At 45.0% G+C, this 18,394-nt stretch overlaps 1 protein-coding gene across 1 annotated transcript in view; it reads right to left on the bottom strand.

Moving 5' to 3' along the window:
• Positions 1–284: 284 nt before the first annotated feature.
• Positions 285–18,394, bottom strand: part of ENPEP (glutamyl aminopeptidase) — a 95,613-nt gene continuing 77,503 nt past the window's right edge. The window contains exons 17-20 of the mRNA XM_088456386.1: positions 8,505–8,675; positions 8,192–8,335; positions 8,025–8,106; positions 285–2,793 (exon numbers count right to left, since the gene is read on the bottom strand). Coding sequence (XP_088312512.1) covers positions 2,644–2,793; positions 8,025–8,106; positions 8,192–8,335; positions 8,505–8,675 — 547 coding nt within the window. The 3' untranslated portion in view covers positions 285–2,643. The remainder of the gene's footprint in view (positions 2,794–8,024; positions 8,107–8,191; positions 8,336–8,504; positions 8,676–18,394) is intronic.

Consider the following 18,394-nt stretch of genomic DNA (forward strand, 5'->3'; position numbering starts at 1 on the left):
TCCCCTATTGTGGTTGGTAAATTGCAAAACAACTGCATGTTTTGTTGGAATTCAGGCAAGATATGCTATGTAGCAATCAGCCACACTGTGCATATATATACACTCAGTGCACACATTGTTTGTACACACTAAATACACACACTCAACTGACAAGCTTACCTGACGGAATGTAACGAACAGGATAACACACTACATATAAATATATTACATATTTACATACTGACACACAGACTGACCAGTTCAATCATTCCCTCCATGTAACTTTTACACTTTTGTCAATCCATAATTGTTTAATGCAACAATAAAGTCACTTACATCATAACAAATGTATCAAGAATAAGTGATTATTGAAAATTTTTAACCCAGTGTTTTTCATAATTTGAGTGACCGTTGATCACAAGGTGATACTGGAGTTTCCTAGGTGTTTTTTTAGATAAATGCAAATATCTGACATTTCACAAATAACAGGCTTAATATATAAAAATTGTGTATCGGATACAAATTTTAAATGTTATACAAAAAAAATCTATAAGCGGGACATTAACTTTGATTTTACAATATAACATATATTGGTCTCATCTCAATGAACACTTATGGCTTCCAATGTTTATACCATTAGATAAGTAGTATCCCTTTTAGTAAAGGCGCAGTGTACATAAAGTATAAGTCTCAGGCAAAATAATTTTTATAGCAAACTGTTTGGCTGAATAAGTGGGTGTGGTATATTAAGTCAACATGATTATTTACATTCAGAATTTCATCATGGACAGAATGACAACCTGTCAAATGCATTCACATTGCGAATATCGACAGTCGGAATTGCGTCAATGCAATTTTTATCTAAGCCTAAACCTAACCCTCTTTTGACTCATAGCAGCTCGTAATGTAACAATCGGTGCTGTAGACCACAGGTTCTCAAACATGGTCCTTGGGACCCCAAACAGTGCATATTTTTCCCTCACAGATTCACAAGTGAAATAATTAGCTCCAACTGTGGATCTTTTAAAATGTGTCCGTTAATAATGACTACACCTGTGTGTGGTACCGAGTTTGAGAACCACCGCTGTAGACACATTACAAACCGCAATGTGTCAAAAGAGCAGTGCTTGCTATTGGTAGAAGGAGGATCAGTTGAGAATCTCCCAAATGACAGGAACCCCTGCTGCTCTTGTATCCGAGAGAAAGAGTTTACTGGTAAAATAACTATATGGGTGGACATCTCCTTTAAAAGTGTACAAAACACACACACGCACAGAGTGGTGGCAGCTATTGTGAGTGACAATCCAACATTCAACCTATCAGTTCACATGGAACTAGGGACATCACTGAGGCATTATTCAGTGATGTTACAAGTTAGTAGCAGACAGATGGGCTACAGTCTCAAGAATATTGTTTTACACACAATATGTCCATATAAAATGGTACTGCATTTCCTATGGCATTTGTTTTGCTACATTTTTGGATTAAATTAACGAAAATGTTATATTCATGTTAAAGATTGGATAATAATACTCCACCTTGAAGATAATGAATATTTACATATTTATAAAAAGCTAAGACATTTCAAGCTACAAAATATTTGTATCTATCTATTTTTTTCTTGGATGATATTACACCTCAATGTGTTATTTAAGGCAAGCTATTATAAAGTTTATGGTATTTATCTGTCATTATCCTAATCATTCCTTATACAATTTACTATAAACATTTGGTTATTTATAAGCAGTATACACTATAATAAAACATATATTTACACTTTTAGGGGAAAACATGAAATTTTGCAGTGAGTTATTTATTGCTGATACCTATTATATGCATCATACCTCACTGAAGGCACAACCCACTTGACCAAATCAAATATCTTTCCATCTGTTATGTTATTATAGTGCAGTATTACACATTATAAAGGTTTACTTTCTTCAAATATTTACAAGAATACTTATCTGCATGTTTGTGTTACCCATAACAATTCTTACACCTTTGAGCAGTATATCTCAGGGGCTACAGCACTGTATGTCTATCAGAGCCTTAATTCTCAATAGTGGTGGCACAACAGTGGTAAGATAATCGTTCCAATGTAAGCACTAAACAAGGCAAGTGATTATCATCTCTGATGGGGTGACAGCAACATATATCTGAGACTTATTGAAAGGGTTGCTGTGATACAGTAGTTGACTTATTAAGGGTGTTATTTCCAGCCAACTTGTAAAAATAGTGCTTACTTCCATTATGTACATTTGGCTTTGGCAGAAAATAACAAGACAACTTTTATTTTGCTAAGTACCTTTTGAACAGGAGGATGAAAGCCCAGACAGATTTGACAAAATGGTGGACAGTTAGGATTTTAGTAATCCAAAACCATAATCTAAAAACTACATCAAGTGAAATTCTTAATCCAAAAATGTTGTATACAATAAATATACTTTCACATGCCCCGCGGCAGACATGGGTACATGGGCACAGCGAAAACTATGCATGGCCTGGGCATATCTAGGAGTTGTGTGGGAAGGTTGGTCTCATGGACTATTTTGTCACAATTTTTCTTTCTGAAGTGATGAGAGTTAAGCATCAGGACCACCAAGGTTTGATAGTCCAACATAGATATAACTAAACAAAACTATGATGTTCCAGGCGGTGCTAAGGTTAGGGAGCAGCATTTGCTTCCAGCCAAGACCTGATGCCATTTTTGTTACTTGCAACCCATGCAATGTTGTTTTTGACAGTTTCAAGTGCTTGTTTTCTTGGGGTCGCTCCTGCCCCGGCTTCTGGATATCTCTCAAAGAAATTTTCCATCTAGAAGATAAAAAGAACAAGTGAGGAAACATTTTAGAAAAATACAATATAAAGTTGTAAAAAATATTTAAATGATTATAGATTTCTGTTTAATTAAATGAAAAGAAAGAATAACACTACAATTACATTTGTTCTTTACATTGAATTCTTAACGGACTGTCTTTAAATCCAGTATTTATTTTCATTGAATGTGTAAACATAAAAGGACACCACATATACCATTTCTTAATTGTTTGTGACAATATCCACCAATTGATGCTCTGTTAAATCTACTCTTACAGCCTCATGCTTTGGGTAGCATTTCAAGACAAGAGTGAATGCAGCCTTTTCATCTTATTGATGTTAGGGCTGACAGACATGGAGGAAATAGGATATGCATTGCTACAGGCCTATTTATGAAGATGAAACATAAGGCTGAATTTCAGTTATCAGTGCAAAATCCTAAAAAATGTGACACTCAGGTCCCCAGTGATACTAGCTGGCAGCACAGAGGCTGAATTTATTGCTATGCCCGACTCCGCCCACCTGCTTCTCCTTACCAGGCTTCTCCCGGGGAGGAGAATTTATAAGTCAGCAAGCATGATCCAGTTCCACATTTAAGGTATGGCCACAAAACGTCTTACATAAGCTTACCTATGGAAGTCATAATTCTTGTGAATAGTTTTCACTGGGGTTAGGGCTTCCTATCCTTTAAAGCAGGGATGGGGAACCTAAAATCATTTGGTCTGGACCTCGGAGCTTTTTTCTGCTAGCCTCATCTGGCACCCTGCAGCCAGAATCTATGCAGCAGTGCCGCCTGGAGCATCCTTATGACACTTCAGATGGTCACACTGCGGCTCTTACATCTCCCCGGAGCATCCTCAGGGTAAACAATGACACTCTATTCTGCATACTTTCTTATAAACTAATCTTATTTCTAAGGTTTTATACATTTTTATTTATTGAAGTGGAGTTTTTAAAAACAAAAAATTATATCATAAGAAAGCGAAATAATTATGTCATTATGGGGAGTGTAGTTAATCAAGACTGAAGGAGACAGTATCACAGACTCAGAAATTAGTCCCTGGGAATGATTTTATACTTATAGTTTGTAGCGTTCCCGCTAGGCTGTTTTAGCGGGGCGTGGCGCCCTGCCCTCCTTCTGGAGGGCAAAAAGCACCCTGCCCTCCAAGAGGAGGGCAAAAAGCGTCCTACCCTCACAGCCTGCAGGTGCCGTTCTCACCCGCGGGACGCAGTGTCCCGCGGGTGGAGAAACATGCGGTGACCCAGTCACCGGCGGAGAATAGACGCCGGGCGCATGCGCCCGGCATCTATTCTCCCTTTCTGCAGCGCTTGGGGGCTGCCCGGCATGTCCGTTAGCGCCGGGCACGCCCCCAAGTATGACGAAAAGGGGACGCGTCTTATAGACACACCCCCTTTTCATGACCACGCCCCCTTTTCGGGCATGCGCGCCTTCGGCGCGTGCACAAGGTTGCCCTCTCTAACTCTGGCGCCCTGCCTGCCGCCGGAGCTAGAGTGAACACTAGTTTCTTTGATAGTGTTATCTGAAACCTGGTCTGATGTTGGCACATTGGTGGAGCCAATAATCGCTGCCTGTATTTGCAGTTATCCACCAAACGCACAAACATGTGTCCAAATTTTTCACAAGTACCTATGCCCAGTGTCGGACTGGGACATGAAGAGCCCACCGTGGGAATGCAGTGATAGGGGCCCATATTTAGGGGTGTGGCCAGCCTCTAGAGGGGATGTGGCCAGCCTCCACAGAGGCTTGGCTAACCATTAGAGAGTGTATGGTCTGGGCCCCTTTAAAAATATATATACTAAAAACTGTTAGTGCATGCAAGATAATGTTCCAGATTAATAACAGCAATGCATTGTAAAAAATACACCATAGTCCTGTGCAGTATAATGTAACATATGTATAATGTATAATTCAAGTGCACAGTCTCAAATCTGATCCCTTGGGAAGGGGTTGGGCCATCAGGCAGTGAGGCCCACCGGGGGTTTTCCCCTGTACCCCTGTGGGCCAGTGCAACCCTGCCTATGCCAAGTGACAGGGTGAGCTCATGTGCAGCAAGAGTATAAAATAATTATTGTCTCAAAATGTGACCTACTTTTTATACTCACATAAACTAAATAACTGAAACATCATAAAAGTACTAAGGTGATTGATAAAAATATTAAAGAGACCTTTATTTCTTTACTCATGACTTAATCAATAAGAGCCTGATGTAGAATTGCATGGAAAACAGCGATGCGTGGTCCCGTATTGGGTATATTTGCCTGTATGCAGAGTTGTACACATCTTGTAGTGTGCATGCTCCTTATCTGCATGCTGCATAGCCTGAAGCCCATGGTCTTGCAGAACTTTGGCCACGTGGGGCTAATATAAGAGGAGTGATTCAGAGATGAGTGTCTCCAGGAGCTGTAGAACTACAAGATCCAGCATGCCATGTCAGCAGCATAGTCTGAGAGACATCTCTGCTCACGCCATTGTGGCCCCAGCTGTTATCCGGGCAAATATGACAATGGAGCGCATCTAATAAACAGTACTATGGATTTTCTATTGAAATATGATATGTTTATATGTCTATCCACAAGAGGCGTCCCTTGGTTATTAGATAATTGTCCCTAAGTTCAAAAGACATACTTAAGTTTTCACCTGTCCATGTCCCTATTTGCACCTGTCCATGTCCCTATTTGCACCTGTCCATGTCCCTATTTGCACCTGTCCATGTCCCTATTTGCAACTGTACATGTCTCTATTTGCAACTGTACATGTCTCTATTTGCACCTGTACATGTCCCTATTTGCACTTGTACATGTCCCTATTTGCACCTGTCCATATCCCTATTTGCACCTGTACATGTCTCTATTTGCACCTGTACATGTCTCTGTTTGCAACTGTACATGTCTCTATTTGCACCTGTCCATGTCCCTATTTGCACCTGTCCATGTCCCTATTTGCACTTGTACATGTCTCTATTTGCACCTGTACATGTCTCTATTTGCACCTGTACATGTCCCTATTTGCACCTGTCCATGTCCCTATTTGCACCTGTCCATGTCCCTATTTGCACCTGTCCATGTCCCTATTTGCACCTGTTCATGTCCCTATTTGCACCTGTCCATGTCCCTATTTGCACCTGTCCATGTCCCTATTTGCACCTGTACATGTCTCTATTTGCACCTGTACATGTCCCTATTTGCACCTGTCCATGTCCCTATTTGCACCTGTCCATGTCCCTATTTGCACCTGTACATGTCCCTATTTGCACCTGTTCATGTCCCTATTTGCACCTGTCCATGTCCCTATTTGCACCTGTCCATGTCCCTATTTGCACTTGTACATGTCTCTGTTTGCACCTGTCCATGTCCCTATTTGCACCTGTACATGTCTCTGTTTGCACCTGTACATGTCCCTATTTGCACCTGTACATGTCTCTGTTTGCACCTGTACATGTCCCTATTTGCAGCTGTCCATGTCCCTATTTGCAGCTGTCCATGTCCCTATTTGCAGCTGTCCATGTCTCTATTTGCACCTGTCCATGTCCCTATTTGCACCTGTCCATGTCCCTATTTGCACCTGTCCATGTCCCTATTTGCACCTGTCCATGTCCCTATTTGCACCTGTCCATGTCTCTATTTGCACCTGTCCATGTCCCTATTTGCACCTGTTCATGTCCCTATTTGCACCTGTCCATGTCCCTATTTGCACCTGTCCATGTCTCTATTTGCACCTGTCCATGTCTCTATTTGCACCTGTCCATGTCTCTATTTGCACCTGTACATGTCTCTATTTGCACCTGTCCATGTCTCTATTTGCACCTGTACATGTCCCTATTTGCACCTGTCCATGTCTCTATTTGCACCTGTACATGTCCCTATTTGCACCTGTACATGTCTCTATTTGCACCTGTACATGTCCCTATTTGCACTTGTACATGTCTCTATTTGCACCTGTACATGTTCCTATTTTAAAATAAACAATGACACTCTATTCTGCATACTTTCTTATAAACTAATCTTATTTCTAAGGTTTTATACATTTTTATTTATTGAAGTGGAGTTTTTAAAAACAAAAAATTATATCATAAGAAAGCGAAATAATTATGTCATTATGGGGAGTGTAGTTAATCAAGACTGAAGGAGACAGTATCACAGACTCAGAAATTAGTCCCTGGGAATGATTTTATACTTATAGTTTGTAGCGTTCCCGCTAGGCTGTTTTAGCGGGGCGTGGCGCCCTGCCCTCCTTCTGGAGGGCAAAAAGCACCCTGCCCTCCAGGAGGAGGGAAAAAAGCGTCCTACCCTCACAGCCTGCAGGTGCCGTTCTCACCCGCGGGACGCAGTGTCCCGCGGGTGGAGAAACATGCGGTGACCCAGTCACCGGCGGAGAATAGACGCCGGGCGCATGCGCCCGGCATCTATTCTCCCTTTCTGCAGCGCTTGGGGGCTGCCCGGCATGTCCGTTAGCGCCGGGCACGCCCCCAAGTATGACGAAAAGGGGACGCGTCTTATAGACACACCCCCTTTTCATGACCACGCCCCCTTTTCGGGCATGCGCGCCTTCGGCGCGTGCACAAGGTTGCCCTCTCTAACTCTGGCGCCCTGCCTGCCGCCGGAGCTAGAGTGAACACTAGTTTCTTTGATAGTGTTATCTGAAACCTGGTCTGATGTTGGCACATTGGTGGAGCCAATAATCGCTGCCTGTATTTGCAGTTATCCACCAAACGCACAAACATGTGTCCAAATTTTTCACAAGTACCTATGCCCAGTGTCGGACTGGGACATGAAGAGCCCACCGTGGGAATGCAGTGATAGGGGCCCATATTTAGGGGTGTGGCCAGCCTCTAGAGGGGATGTGGCCAGCCTCCACAGAGGCTTGGCTAACCATTAGAGAGTGTATGGTCTGGGCCCCTTTAAAAATATATATACTAAAAACTGTTAGTGCATGCAAGATAATGTTCCAGATTAATAACAGCAATGCATTGTAAAAAATACACCATAGTCCTGTGCAGTATAATGTAACATATGTATAATGTATAATTCAAGTGCACAGTCTCAAATCTGATCCCTTGGGAAGGGGTTGGGCCATCAGGCAGTGAGGCCCACCGGGGGGTTTCCCCTGTACCCCTGTGGGCCAGTGCAACCCTGCCTATGCCAAGTGACAGGGTGAGCTCATGTGCAGCAAGAGTATAAAATAATTATTGTCTCAAAATGTGACCTACCTGCCATAGTTGTTCCTCTGTATTATATGTTCCTGATATTCTTAAAATAATACGGCCAAGGTTTCGGTCATTGATAGTATATCTGCGAGAGAGAACAATGTTGTTTTACAGTGAAACGGGAAAAAGAAACAACACATTAAGAAACTCACAGGGAAACAACAAAGTACCTTTTGACTAAATAGTCCCAGTTAATCCGCACCCAGTCCCAAGCCATTTGTTTTCCAAGCTTGCTGTATACAGATATATAATAAATGACGTTCAGTGCATCCTGGCTCTTAATAAGATTGGTGTCGTAAATATATTTGAGATACCTAAAGCAAAATAAAGAAAATATATTATCAATTTTATAATCATAAATACAGAATGACAAAATAGTGAAAAGTAGATAAACAACATAGCATCACATATAGGAACATTTCTAGTTGGTGGATAAATGCAATTTCACAACATACAAGGCAGCAGGAAAAGTTCTCAGCTGACCTGTCCAGAAGTGGGATGCTATTTGCTGATGCTAGTCCTTGCAGTAGTTTTTCTTTTTCTTGAGCTAATGAAGTGTTTAGATACTTCTGGAACATGAACTGCCAAGATTCTTCATCATTAGACTGCTTCATCCCATAGCGGTACACCAGTTGCCTGAGATTCACCGGAATGCTAGGGATATTACATGTACAAACAATGCATTAATGAGAATGTTTAAAGATCCACTGACTCATGTTTTAAAATCTTAAATATTAATACGTTACAGTACAAAAAGTTCCTTTTCCTGGACTTTCCATATCTTCTATAAATGTATTGTTATGCTTTATTATGTTTTCTTGAATTTGGCATAGTCACAGTTTCATTTCTGTCCTATAATCACCTTACTAATGATTCTGTCAATGCTAATCATACAGTATATTAAAATAATCTAACATATAGCCTGTGCACCTGTCCTATTGGCAGCATGACATCATTGGACGCAGGGGCACTGAAAGGGGGATTGGCTGGACATAAGCCTGTCAAAGAGGTAAAGCCACGCCCACAACATGGTGTGGCAATGCTCCCTTGAACACTGCACTACAATGAATTTGTCAGAAGTCACAACCTGCAATGGTCACACTCCCACAAGGTATGGTCATGCCTCTTTCATGTTAAGCATTTCTCTTGGCAGCCCTGGGGGCATGACAAAATGTTTTTGGGGAGAGTGGTCAGGGTTAGAAAAATATGTCTTGAAGTAAGCCATGAGGGGCAGTCATAAAACCCTCATAATAACATAATAACATAAAACTAGGGCTAGCACAGTGGTTCCCAAACTTGGTCCTCAAGGCACCCCCGACAGTCCACGTTTTGAAAATGGCCATAGTTAAGTCCAGGTAACTTAGTATAGCAAGAGTCTATCATACGAAGAAGCAGGATAGCAACAAGAAAAAACTCCTTTTAGGGGCACACTTGTGAAATATAAACTATGTAGTTAAAACTTAACTTTTAATATAGTTTCTATAAAAATGAAGAGAGAAATATTTAAAAGTATAAAGGTAGATTGGGTAGAAAATATGGTTTTCACAACACCTTTAAAATGAGGATTAAATATAGATATTTATAGTAAGCTATGTAGATCCGTACCAAATAATCTGAGAAATTGGCAAAATATAACAATTATAATCTGACAGTAACCAAATACGTTATATTAGGATATTCCCTAATCACTGCTGACAATAATTATCTATTGGAAAAAAACAAACGATAAGAATGATGTGCATCTACTAAACATCATATGTAGTCATTTACATGCATATTAGACTGCCTGAGGTGTTTCCACGGGCCTACTGGAGGTCCCACAGTTCACCGCCAAGACAACATGCGGTGTGTAAGCGCGTTTCATCTATAGGCTTTGTCAACCCTGAGATCATTCTAGAGGATTTACTGTGGTCAAATTATTTTGCATGTTATTATCATGCCAAAAGTCTTTTTTTGTCATACATTATCCTGCATGTGATCATTATCCAGTGCATAACAACAATGCTTAAATAAGTTATTTTTCTTTCTACTGATATTGTATAGCAGAGTACACACGATAATTCAATGGCCCACTCTGTATTGTAAAAGTGACTATTAATTATAAGCCAAATATCATTTTCTCTGTATAGAGGGCCTGATTCAGATTATGAAATAGAATAAGATAAAGCAAGTAATTGTGCACCTGGACAAACCATGGTGCAATGCAAGGGGTACAAATACATAAATTTTTTTGGCATGTTGAGTAAATACTGGCTGCTTTTGCATGTAGCCCACAAATGTTGGACAGCTTTATTCTTGCAATGCAATTTAGATGTCAGTTTGAACACGCCCCTCCCAAAATCTAAATGTAAATCTCTCTGCACATTTTAAATCTGCCCCACCTGCAGTGCAGTATGGTTTTGCCAAGATGCAGTTACTTGCTATAGCTTACTCACAATGCGGTACATCCCGCCTCTTAGGTATGTACTTAGAAATGCGATTAAAATTGCAAAGGACAGCTCTCCCGATAAGAGCTGTCCTTTGCGATGCCCTAGACAGAGGGACTTTCGGGTTTAACACCCAGAAGTCCCCCTGGCTTCCTTCTGGACATGCGCTGAAGGTTACGTGCTGCGGGGGGAGATGGGAGGGATCTGATCGGATCCCTCTCAGAGGGGCATCCCGAAAAGAAGCCCACAGGCTTCTATTGGGTAACGTCACCTGAAGATGGCATTACCCATGGGGATGAAACTTAGTACATATGGGAAATGCGATAAACCCCCCCAAAACTGCATTTCGGGGGTTTTACCGCATTTGTTTGTTTAGTAAATCCCGCCCCTTGTTTGATCATTTCTTAATATTCAAAATCCTGAGGAGACCTATTCTATACAGGAATTTGCTTTTGCTCATACATAAACATTATCCTTCTCTAGTGGCATTTTATCTCTACAGGTACCAGTGGTTGTACATTTATATGCTTCCATGAATACACAAATGACTACATATGATCTAATAGTATATGAAGATCATTCTCATCTTTTGTGTTTTGCCAATAGATAATTAATGACAGTAGGTAATATCTCAATATAATGTATTTGATTGCTATCAGATTGCCATTGTTATGTTTTGCCAATTTCTCAGATTATTTGGTAAAGATCTACATACTTTACTATAAATATCTATATTTAATCCTCATTTTGAAGTCTCTCTCTTCATTTTTATAGAAACTATATTAAAAGTTAAGTTTTAACTAAATACATTTTTCACAAGTGTGCCCCAAAAAAGGAGTTTTCTCTTCTTTCTATCCTGCTTGTTCACATGATAGACCAGAAATTCCCAAACACTGTCCTCAAGGCTCCCCAGCAGTCCAGGGTTTAGAGATATCCATGGTTGAGCACAGGTGACTTAATTAGTACCTCAGTCAATTTGAATTAACCACCTGTGCTCAACCATGGATCTCTAAAACCTGAACTGTTGGGGAGCCTTGAGGACCATGTTTGGGAACCTCTGTAATAGACTCTTGCTTCATGTATTCACTACATTACTCCATGTGAGCACCATCAACAATGTTTATATAATACAGAAAGAGGAAATTGTCCCGTTATTGGACACAGAAAACGTTGCATTTTATATGCTTTTATATGATGTGCTAGTCCTGGGGGAAATCATATACCATCTTTGCACAAGCATGGTTTATCCTTAATTTCTACTTCAGGGTCCATAGGGGGTCCACAGGGTTGACCTTGGGGATATAGCTGGATCAGGATCCATGGGCACCACACAGTTAAGCTTTTAGCTCCCAGGATGCACTTGGGTCCTCCTCTATACCCCGCCCCCGAGCCACAGGCACCTCAGTGTAAGTTGGTGCCCGGCCGGAGTCGGTCACCGCGCAGGGGGGCTGCAGGAGCAGCCCCCAGAAGCTTTTTATTTTCTAATAGATTTTATTTATTTTATCTTTTTTACTACAGACGGCAGCAAAGGGCTGTCTATACAGACGCCCACGCTGCTGCTCTGATCCCCGACTGGCGCCGCGACGCCAGTACTGATCTGGGGATCGCGGCGGGAGGACAGAGTCCGTACTAGCCGGACTCTGTCTACCTCCCAGGACTGCTGCCGGAGTCGCCGGGGATTCAGGTAAGCCACACGTCGCTGGCTAGCGGCGGCGCGCGGAATGCCTTCAGATGCAGTCCTTTAGCCTCCGGTCCTGGGGACAGACCGGAGGCTGCTGGCAGTGGCGGCAGGCCCCCCATAACCCGTGGGACCACTAGACCACTTTCAGCACGCAGTCTGGCGTCGCTGAGCTGCAGACTCTTCGGCCACTCCTCCTCTGAGGTCTCTGGGGGCCATTTTCTTTGTGGCAACGCAGATCTCAGGGAGCACGCGGACCGGTCCCCCTGTGTACCTCTCCCCTCATTTAAGGACAGTGTACACAGCACTATATCCCTCCCAGACACTGAATCTGGGCAGGTTGATTGTAGTGGAAAGGTGCAGTGAGTATATCTTCTCTGCATGGTATGTGACTTTTGCTAGTGCTGCCTGTCTGTGCTTATTTTCCGCTTACTGTCAGCTTATACCTGTCCCTTTACTTCTCCTACAAGCCCTACAGGTTTGCGGGGGAGGGGCGTTTCTACAGACCTCACCTATATAAATCACGTATTTGTGAGGTTCGTCACATGCAGTTTTCTGGGACACAGTGCCATATTGTGGGCTGTTGTTCAACACACCGGTGAGTGCGTTTACTTCTGCCCTGTTGCCAGATATATAATATATTCTGTCATGTCAGGCGAGGAGGTTGAGCGCTCAGTGGCTCCGGCGTTGGCCTCCTGTGGACGCTGTTCTGCAGGAGTGGATGGGGAGGATTTGTCACAGGATGGCCTGTGTAGTCGGTGCCAGGTGGCTCCTGGCCCATCCAGACCTTCTCTGACGCAGGAACCACCGTGGGCGATGTTTTCTCAAGTGCTGGTGTCTATTGCGGACCGTCTGTCGGTCACGACTGCTCTCCCTACTAGGGCGTTACCCCAGCCGACCATCCCCCATTCCCCGGGTGTCCCGCAGTTATTGCGGAGTTCTCCTGGGTCTCAGTCTGTGGGTCCATATGCGGGGTTGCCTATGTATATACAGGCTTCCCCTGTGCCACAGCAGCCTGTGGTACCTTTTCAGGCCCCTATGGCGACTCCTCCACCCTGGGTGGATGTGCTCTCCAACTCCGTGCAAAATTTGGCGGCCACATCCTCGGCTTTTCAGTCAATGTTGCAGACTGACATGCCTTCCAGGGTTTCAAAACGCCCACTCATGGCGCGGGCGGCTCAGGTATCGGACTCATAGGGTTCCTCAGATGATGGGGAGGTCCCTGATGACACTGACTCGGACGCCTCGGGCCAGGAAATGGATACCAAGTCGTCCATTAATGTGCGAGCACTGGTTAGGGCGGTGCGAGCTATTCTTCTTATAGAGGATGAGGCACCGGTTCCTAAGTCAAAGTTTCCTAGTTTCAAAAAAACTAAGGTGGCTTCTGCAGTGTTTCCCCTGTCGGATCAGTTGACGGATCATATGGCGGTAGCTTGGCAGGCGCCCAGTAAGAGATTCCTTCCTCAGAAGCGGTTGACTTCTAATTATCCCTTCCCTGAGGCACATTGTAAAAAATGGGAAACTCCACCGGCGGTGGATTCCCATGTCACCCGTTTAGCTCGGGGCGCTACCTTACCATTACCGTCGATATCCTCGCTGAAGGATCCCACGGACAGGAAAGTTGAAACTTGCTTAAAGTCTATTTACTCCCTCTCCGGGGCGGTGGCCCGACCGTCCATGGCCATCTCCTGGGTGGCCAAGGCCATTGAGGGGTGGGCCAATGCATTGGAAGATACCTTCCCGGACAACGCTCCGGATGTCCAGAGGGTGTTGTTGGGACAGATGAGGGACGCTGCTTCTTACATTGGGGAAGCTTCTTTAGATGCTAGTCTGCTGACTTCGCGGGTATCGGCTGCAGCGGTGTCTGTCCGCCGATCCTTATGGTTGCAGTCCTGGAGAGCGGACTCTGATTCAAAGAAAGGCCTGGAGGCCTTACCTTTCAATGGGGAATTACTATTTGGTCCGGACTTGGACAAAATAGTGGATACCCTGGCTAAATCCAAGTCGGCTTTCCTCCCTTCGGCGGGACTGCCTGCTAAGGTTCGGAGTTCGGCTTTTCGTTCCTTTCGGGTTCAGGGTAAGGCAAAAGGTCAGTCCTTCCCGAGACAGTCTGCGAGTAAGACTGCCTCTAAACCCAAGAAGCAAGCCTGGAGTACTCGGCGCCCTTCTTCCAAGCAGGAAGATAAACCTGCGGCCTGATGGGACGGGCCTCCCTCTGGGGGACCTCAGAGTGGGAGGCCGACTTCTATTTGCTCAGTGCTGGCACAATACCACCACGGATGCCTGGGTTCGAGAAGTGGTCTCCCAGGGGTACGCCCTGTCTTTTCGGCACAGACCACCCCACCAGTTTTTCTGCACCAGTCCTTCTCAGGACAAAACCAAGGCGTTACAGATTCAGGAGGCTATAGAGTCCTTGCTGAAAGCAGGGGTCATTGTTCCCGTTCCTCAATCACAACGAGGGACGGGGTATTATTCGTCTCTGTTTCTGGTGCAGAAACCCAATGGTTCTCATCGCCCTATCCTCAACTTGAAGTCTCTGAACAAATTCCTCAGAGTTCCCAAGTTCAGGATGGAAACGTTATGTTCCATCATTCTGGCGATGGAACCGGGGGATTACATGGTGTCCCTGGATATCCAGGACGCCTACCTCCATGTTCCGATAGCACCTTCGCACCAGCGGTATCTGAGGTTCGCTATCCTTCAACACCACTATCAGTTCCGAGCGCTACCCTTTGGTCTCTCCACTGCACCGAGGGTGTTCACGAAGATTATGGCGGTCATGGCCGCACATCTTCGGAACCAGAATGTACGGCTGCTGCCGTATCTGGATGACCTCCTGTTGCTGGCGAGCTCCCCAGAGGTAGTGCTTCAACATCTCCACCTGACGATCGCTTGCCTGCAAGCACACGGGTGGTTGATAAATTGGAAAAAGTCATTTCGGAGCCCTGCTGGATTCGCGTCAGCAAAGGATTTTTCTGACTCCGGAGAAGGTCGCCTCCCTACAGCTGCGGATACGCAGTTGCCTGAGCAGTCGCCGCCTGTCGGTCCATTCGGCTATGAGAGTTCTGGGGTCCATGGTGTCGACATTCGACATGGTGGAATTTGCCCAGTTCCATTCCCAGCCCCTGCAGGGGCTGATTCTATCGGAATGGAATGGGTTACCTCACCGGATCCGCTCTCAGGTGCTGGCGTTGTCTCCGGAGGTTCGGCAATCTTTGGCTTGGTGGCTTCAGACAGCTCATCTGGTTGAGGGGCGCCCCTTTTGAGCCCGGACTGGGTCCTGCTCACGACGGATGCCAGTCTCCGGGGTTGGGGGGCAGTGACCGGTTCATTGTCTTTCCAGGGTCGTTGGTCTGCGGAAGAAGCACTTCTCCCCATCAACATCCTGGAACTGCGGGCAGTATACAGGGCCCTGCAGTCGTTCGGTCCCGCTCTTCACGGAAGGGCGGTACAGGTGCAGTCCGACAACGCCACCGCGGTGGCGTATATCAACCACCAAGGAGGAACTCGCAGTCGGGCAGCGATGTCGGAGGTGTCTCGCATCCTGACTTGGGCGGAGTGTCACATTCCAGCGATCTCGGAGGTCTTCATCCCCGGAGTCCTCAATTGGGAAGCGGACTTCCTCAGCCGTCACGACGTGCATCCCGGGGAATGGTCGCTTCACCCAGAGGTGTTTCAGCTACTCATGGACAGGTGGGGACTGCCGGAGCTGGACTTGATGGCCTCCCGTCACAATCACAAGTTGCCCGTTTATGGGTCAAGGACAAGAGACGCAGGCGCAAGTCTGGTGGACGCGCTGTCGGTGAAATGGACGTTTCACCTGGCGTATCTGTTTCCTCCGATATCCCTACTTCCTCGGGTTCTGCGGAAATTCAAGCAGGACGGCGGCACACTCGTGCTGGCGGCTCCGGCGTGGCCCAGACGGCCTTGGTACTCCGATCTCAGGAGCCTCTCCATCGACGCACCGTACCTTCTTCCTCAGTGTCGGGACCTGTTGTCTCAAGGGCCCTGCCTTTACCCGGATCTGGGTCGGCTGTCTTTGACGGCGTGGCTCTTGAGACAGCCGTCTTGAGGTCTCGGGGCTTCTCCAGTTCGGTTATTGGTACCATGCTCAGGGCACGCAAGCCTGCTTCAGCACGGATTTATCACAGGGTGTGGTACACTTACTTTCAGTGGTGTGAGTCCAGACATTATGATCCTCAGGTGTTCCGAGTTTCTAGGATCTTGGAATTTCTTCAATCAGGATTGGACCTCGGCTTACGCCTTGCATCTCTGAAGGTTCATGTGTCCGCCTTGTCCGTGTGGTTTCAACGGCGGATTGCAATACTGCCGGATGTTCACACCATTTTCCAAGGTGTTCTCAGGATCCAGAAACCCTTTGTGCCTCCTGTGGCTCCTTGGGACTTGGCGGTGGTTCTATGGGTCCTGCAGGGTCCTCCGTTTGAGCCTCTTGAGTCGGTGAAGCTCAAGTGGCTGACATTTAAGACTGTTTTTCTCCTGGCAATTGCTTCGGCCAGGAGGGTGTCTGAATTGGGGGCGCTTTCCTGTCGCCCTCCATTCCTGATTTTTCACCAGGACAGAGCGGTGCTCCGCACTCGTCCTGAGTTTTTGCCCAAAGTGGTCTCGAAGTTCCACATTAATCAGGAACTTGTTGTGCCAGCTTTTCAGTCCCCTGATCTTTCAGCTGGTGAGACTTCCTTAGATGTGGTCCGGGTGCTTAGAATCTATGTGGACCGGACGGCTTCGGTTAGGAAGTCTGATTCCTTGTTTATCCTATTTGGTTTTCACAAGAGGGGTTTTACCTGCCAACAAACAAACGTTAGCCCGTTGGCTTTGTTCCGTTATTTGTGAGGCTTATGCACAGGAGGGTTTACCTGTGCCAGCCTCTGTTAAGGCTCATTCCACTTGTTCTGTGGGTCCTTCTTGGGCTGCTAGACGTGGCGCTTCTGCTGTTCAGCTGTGTAAGGCGGCCACTTGGTCTTCAATTCAAACGTTTTTGAGGTTCTATGCGTTTGACACCTTCGCCTCTCAGGATGCATCCTTTGGGCGCCGGGTGCTCCTTTCTGCACAGGAGCGTCCCCGCCCTTAGTTGAACTGCTTTGGGACATCCCCAAGGTCAACCCTGTGGACCCCCTATGGACCCTGAAGTAGAAAACAAGAGATATGGTAAGAACTTACCTTTGTTATCTCTGTTTCTACGAAGTCCATAGGGTCCACAGGGCGCCCGCCCTGACGCACCTGGCTTCAAATGGGCTGTGTGGCTGGTCACCGGTTTTCCGTCTCCCATTTCTGTGAGTATGGTTTCTTGTGTGTTCCAGTCTTCCTTCTCTCTTCCATATTCTCCTCCGGCCTAGGCTGCTTACCAACTGAGGTGCCTGTGGCTCGGGGGCGGGGTATAGAGGAGGATCCAAGTGCATCCTGGGAGCTAAAAGCTTAACTGTGTGGTGCCCATGGATCCTGATCCAGCTATATCCCCAAGGTCAACCCTGTGGACCCTATGGACTTCGTAGAAACAGAGATAACAAAGGTAAGTTCTTACCATATCTCTTGTTTTTATCCTGCCACAGTGCTATTTTTCAGCAGGAACAAGCAGGAACTCAGTTCCTGAATCTCTCATTAACTATGATGTAATATAATATCCTGGCCCAAAATGTATTTTCTATAAGATAAGTTTTATTTCAAAGGCCCTTTTGAGTGCCTTATTTTCTAAATACTATATACATACATACATATATATATATATATATATATATATATATACATATATATATATATATTATATAGAATATATATGTATATATAAAAAAATTATATAGCTCCACCCCCAGTAGCTCCACCCACAGTTCCTGAACCTAATTTTCCAGAAAAATAGCCCTGTCCTGCCCTAATCTCTGTAACACGTAACTCACCAAAAAAAATAAGTACCTTTCGTTTTCACTAGGTTTCTATATCAACATCATCTCAGCCAACTCAGCCTTGGACACTTCATCAAGCTGAACAGTCTTCTACTGCCTGACAAACATGCCTGGCCTGACTAATCTATCTATACATAGCGCTTAGTATGACAGTATGTATACTGCTCTAATGCATGAATCACAACTATTTACAAACCCTGTATAGTATAGTAAATTCTATTTTCTCAATTGTTTCCTTTATTATTCCAGTTAAATGTAACATTATGCTGATAAAACAAGTATTATGCAAATAGTAAATGACTAAGGTCTCTTGCTTTGCCACACCATTATGTCAAATGATTTGGGGCGCCTGGC

Source organism: Taudactylus pleione, unplaced genomic scaffold (assembly GCF_031769625.1).
Source record: "Taudactylus pleione unplaced genomic scaffold, aTauple2 ptg000703l, whole genome shotgun sequence".
In the NCBI taxonomy this organism is placed as follows: domain Eukaryota; kingdom Metazoa; phylum Chordata; class Amphibia; order Anura; family Myobatrachidae; genus Taudactylus; species Taudactylus pleione.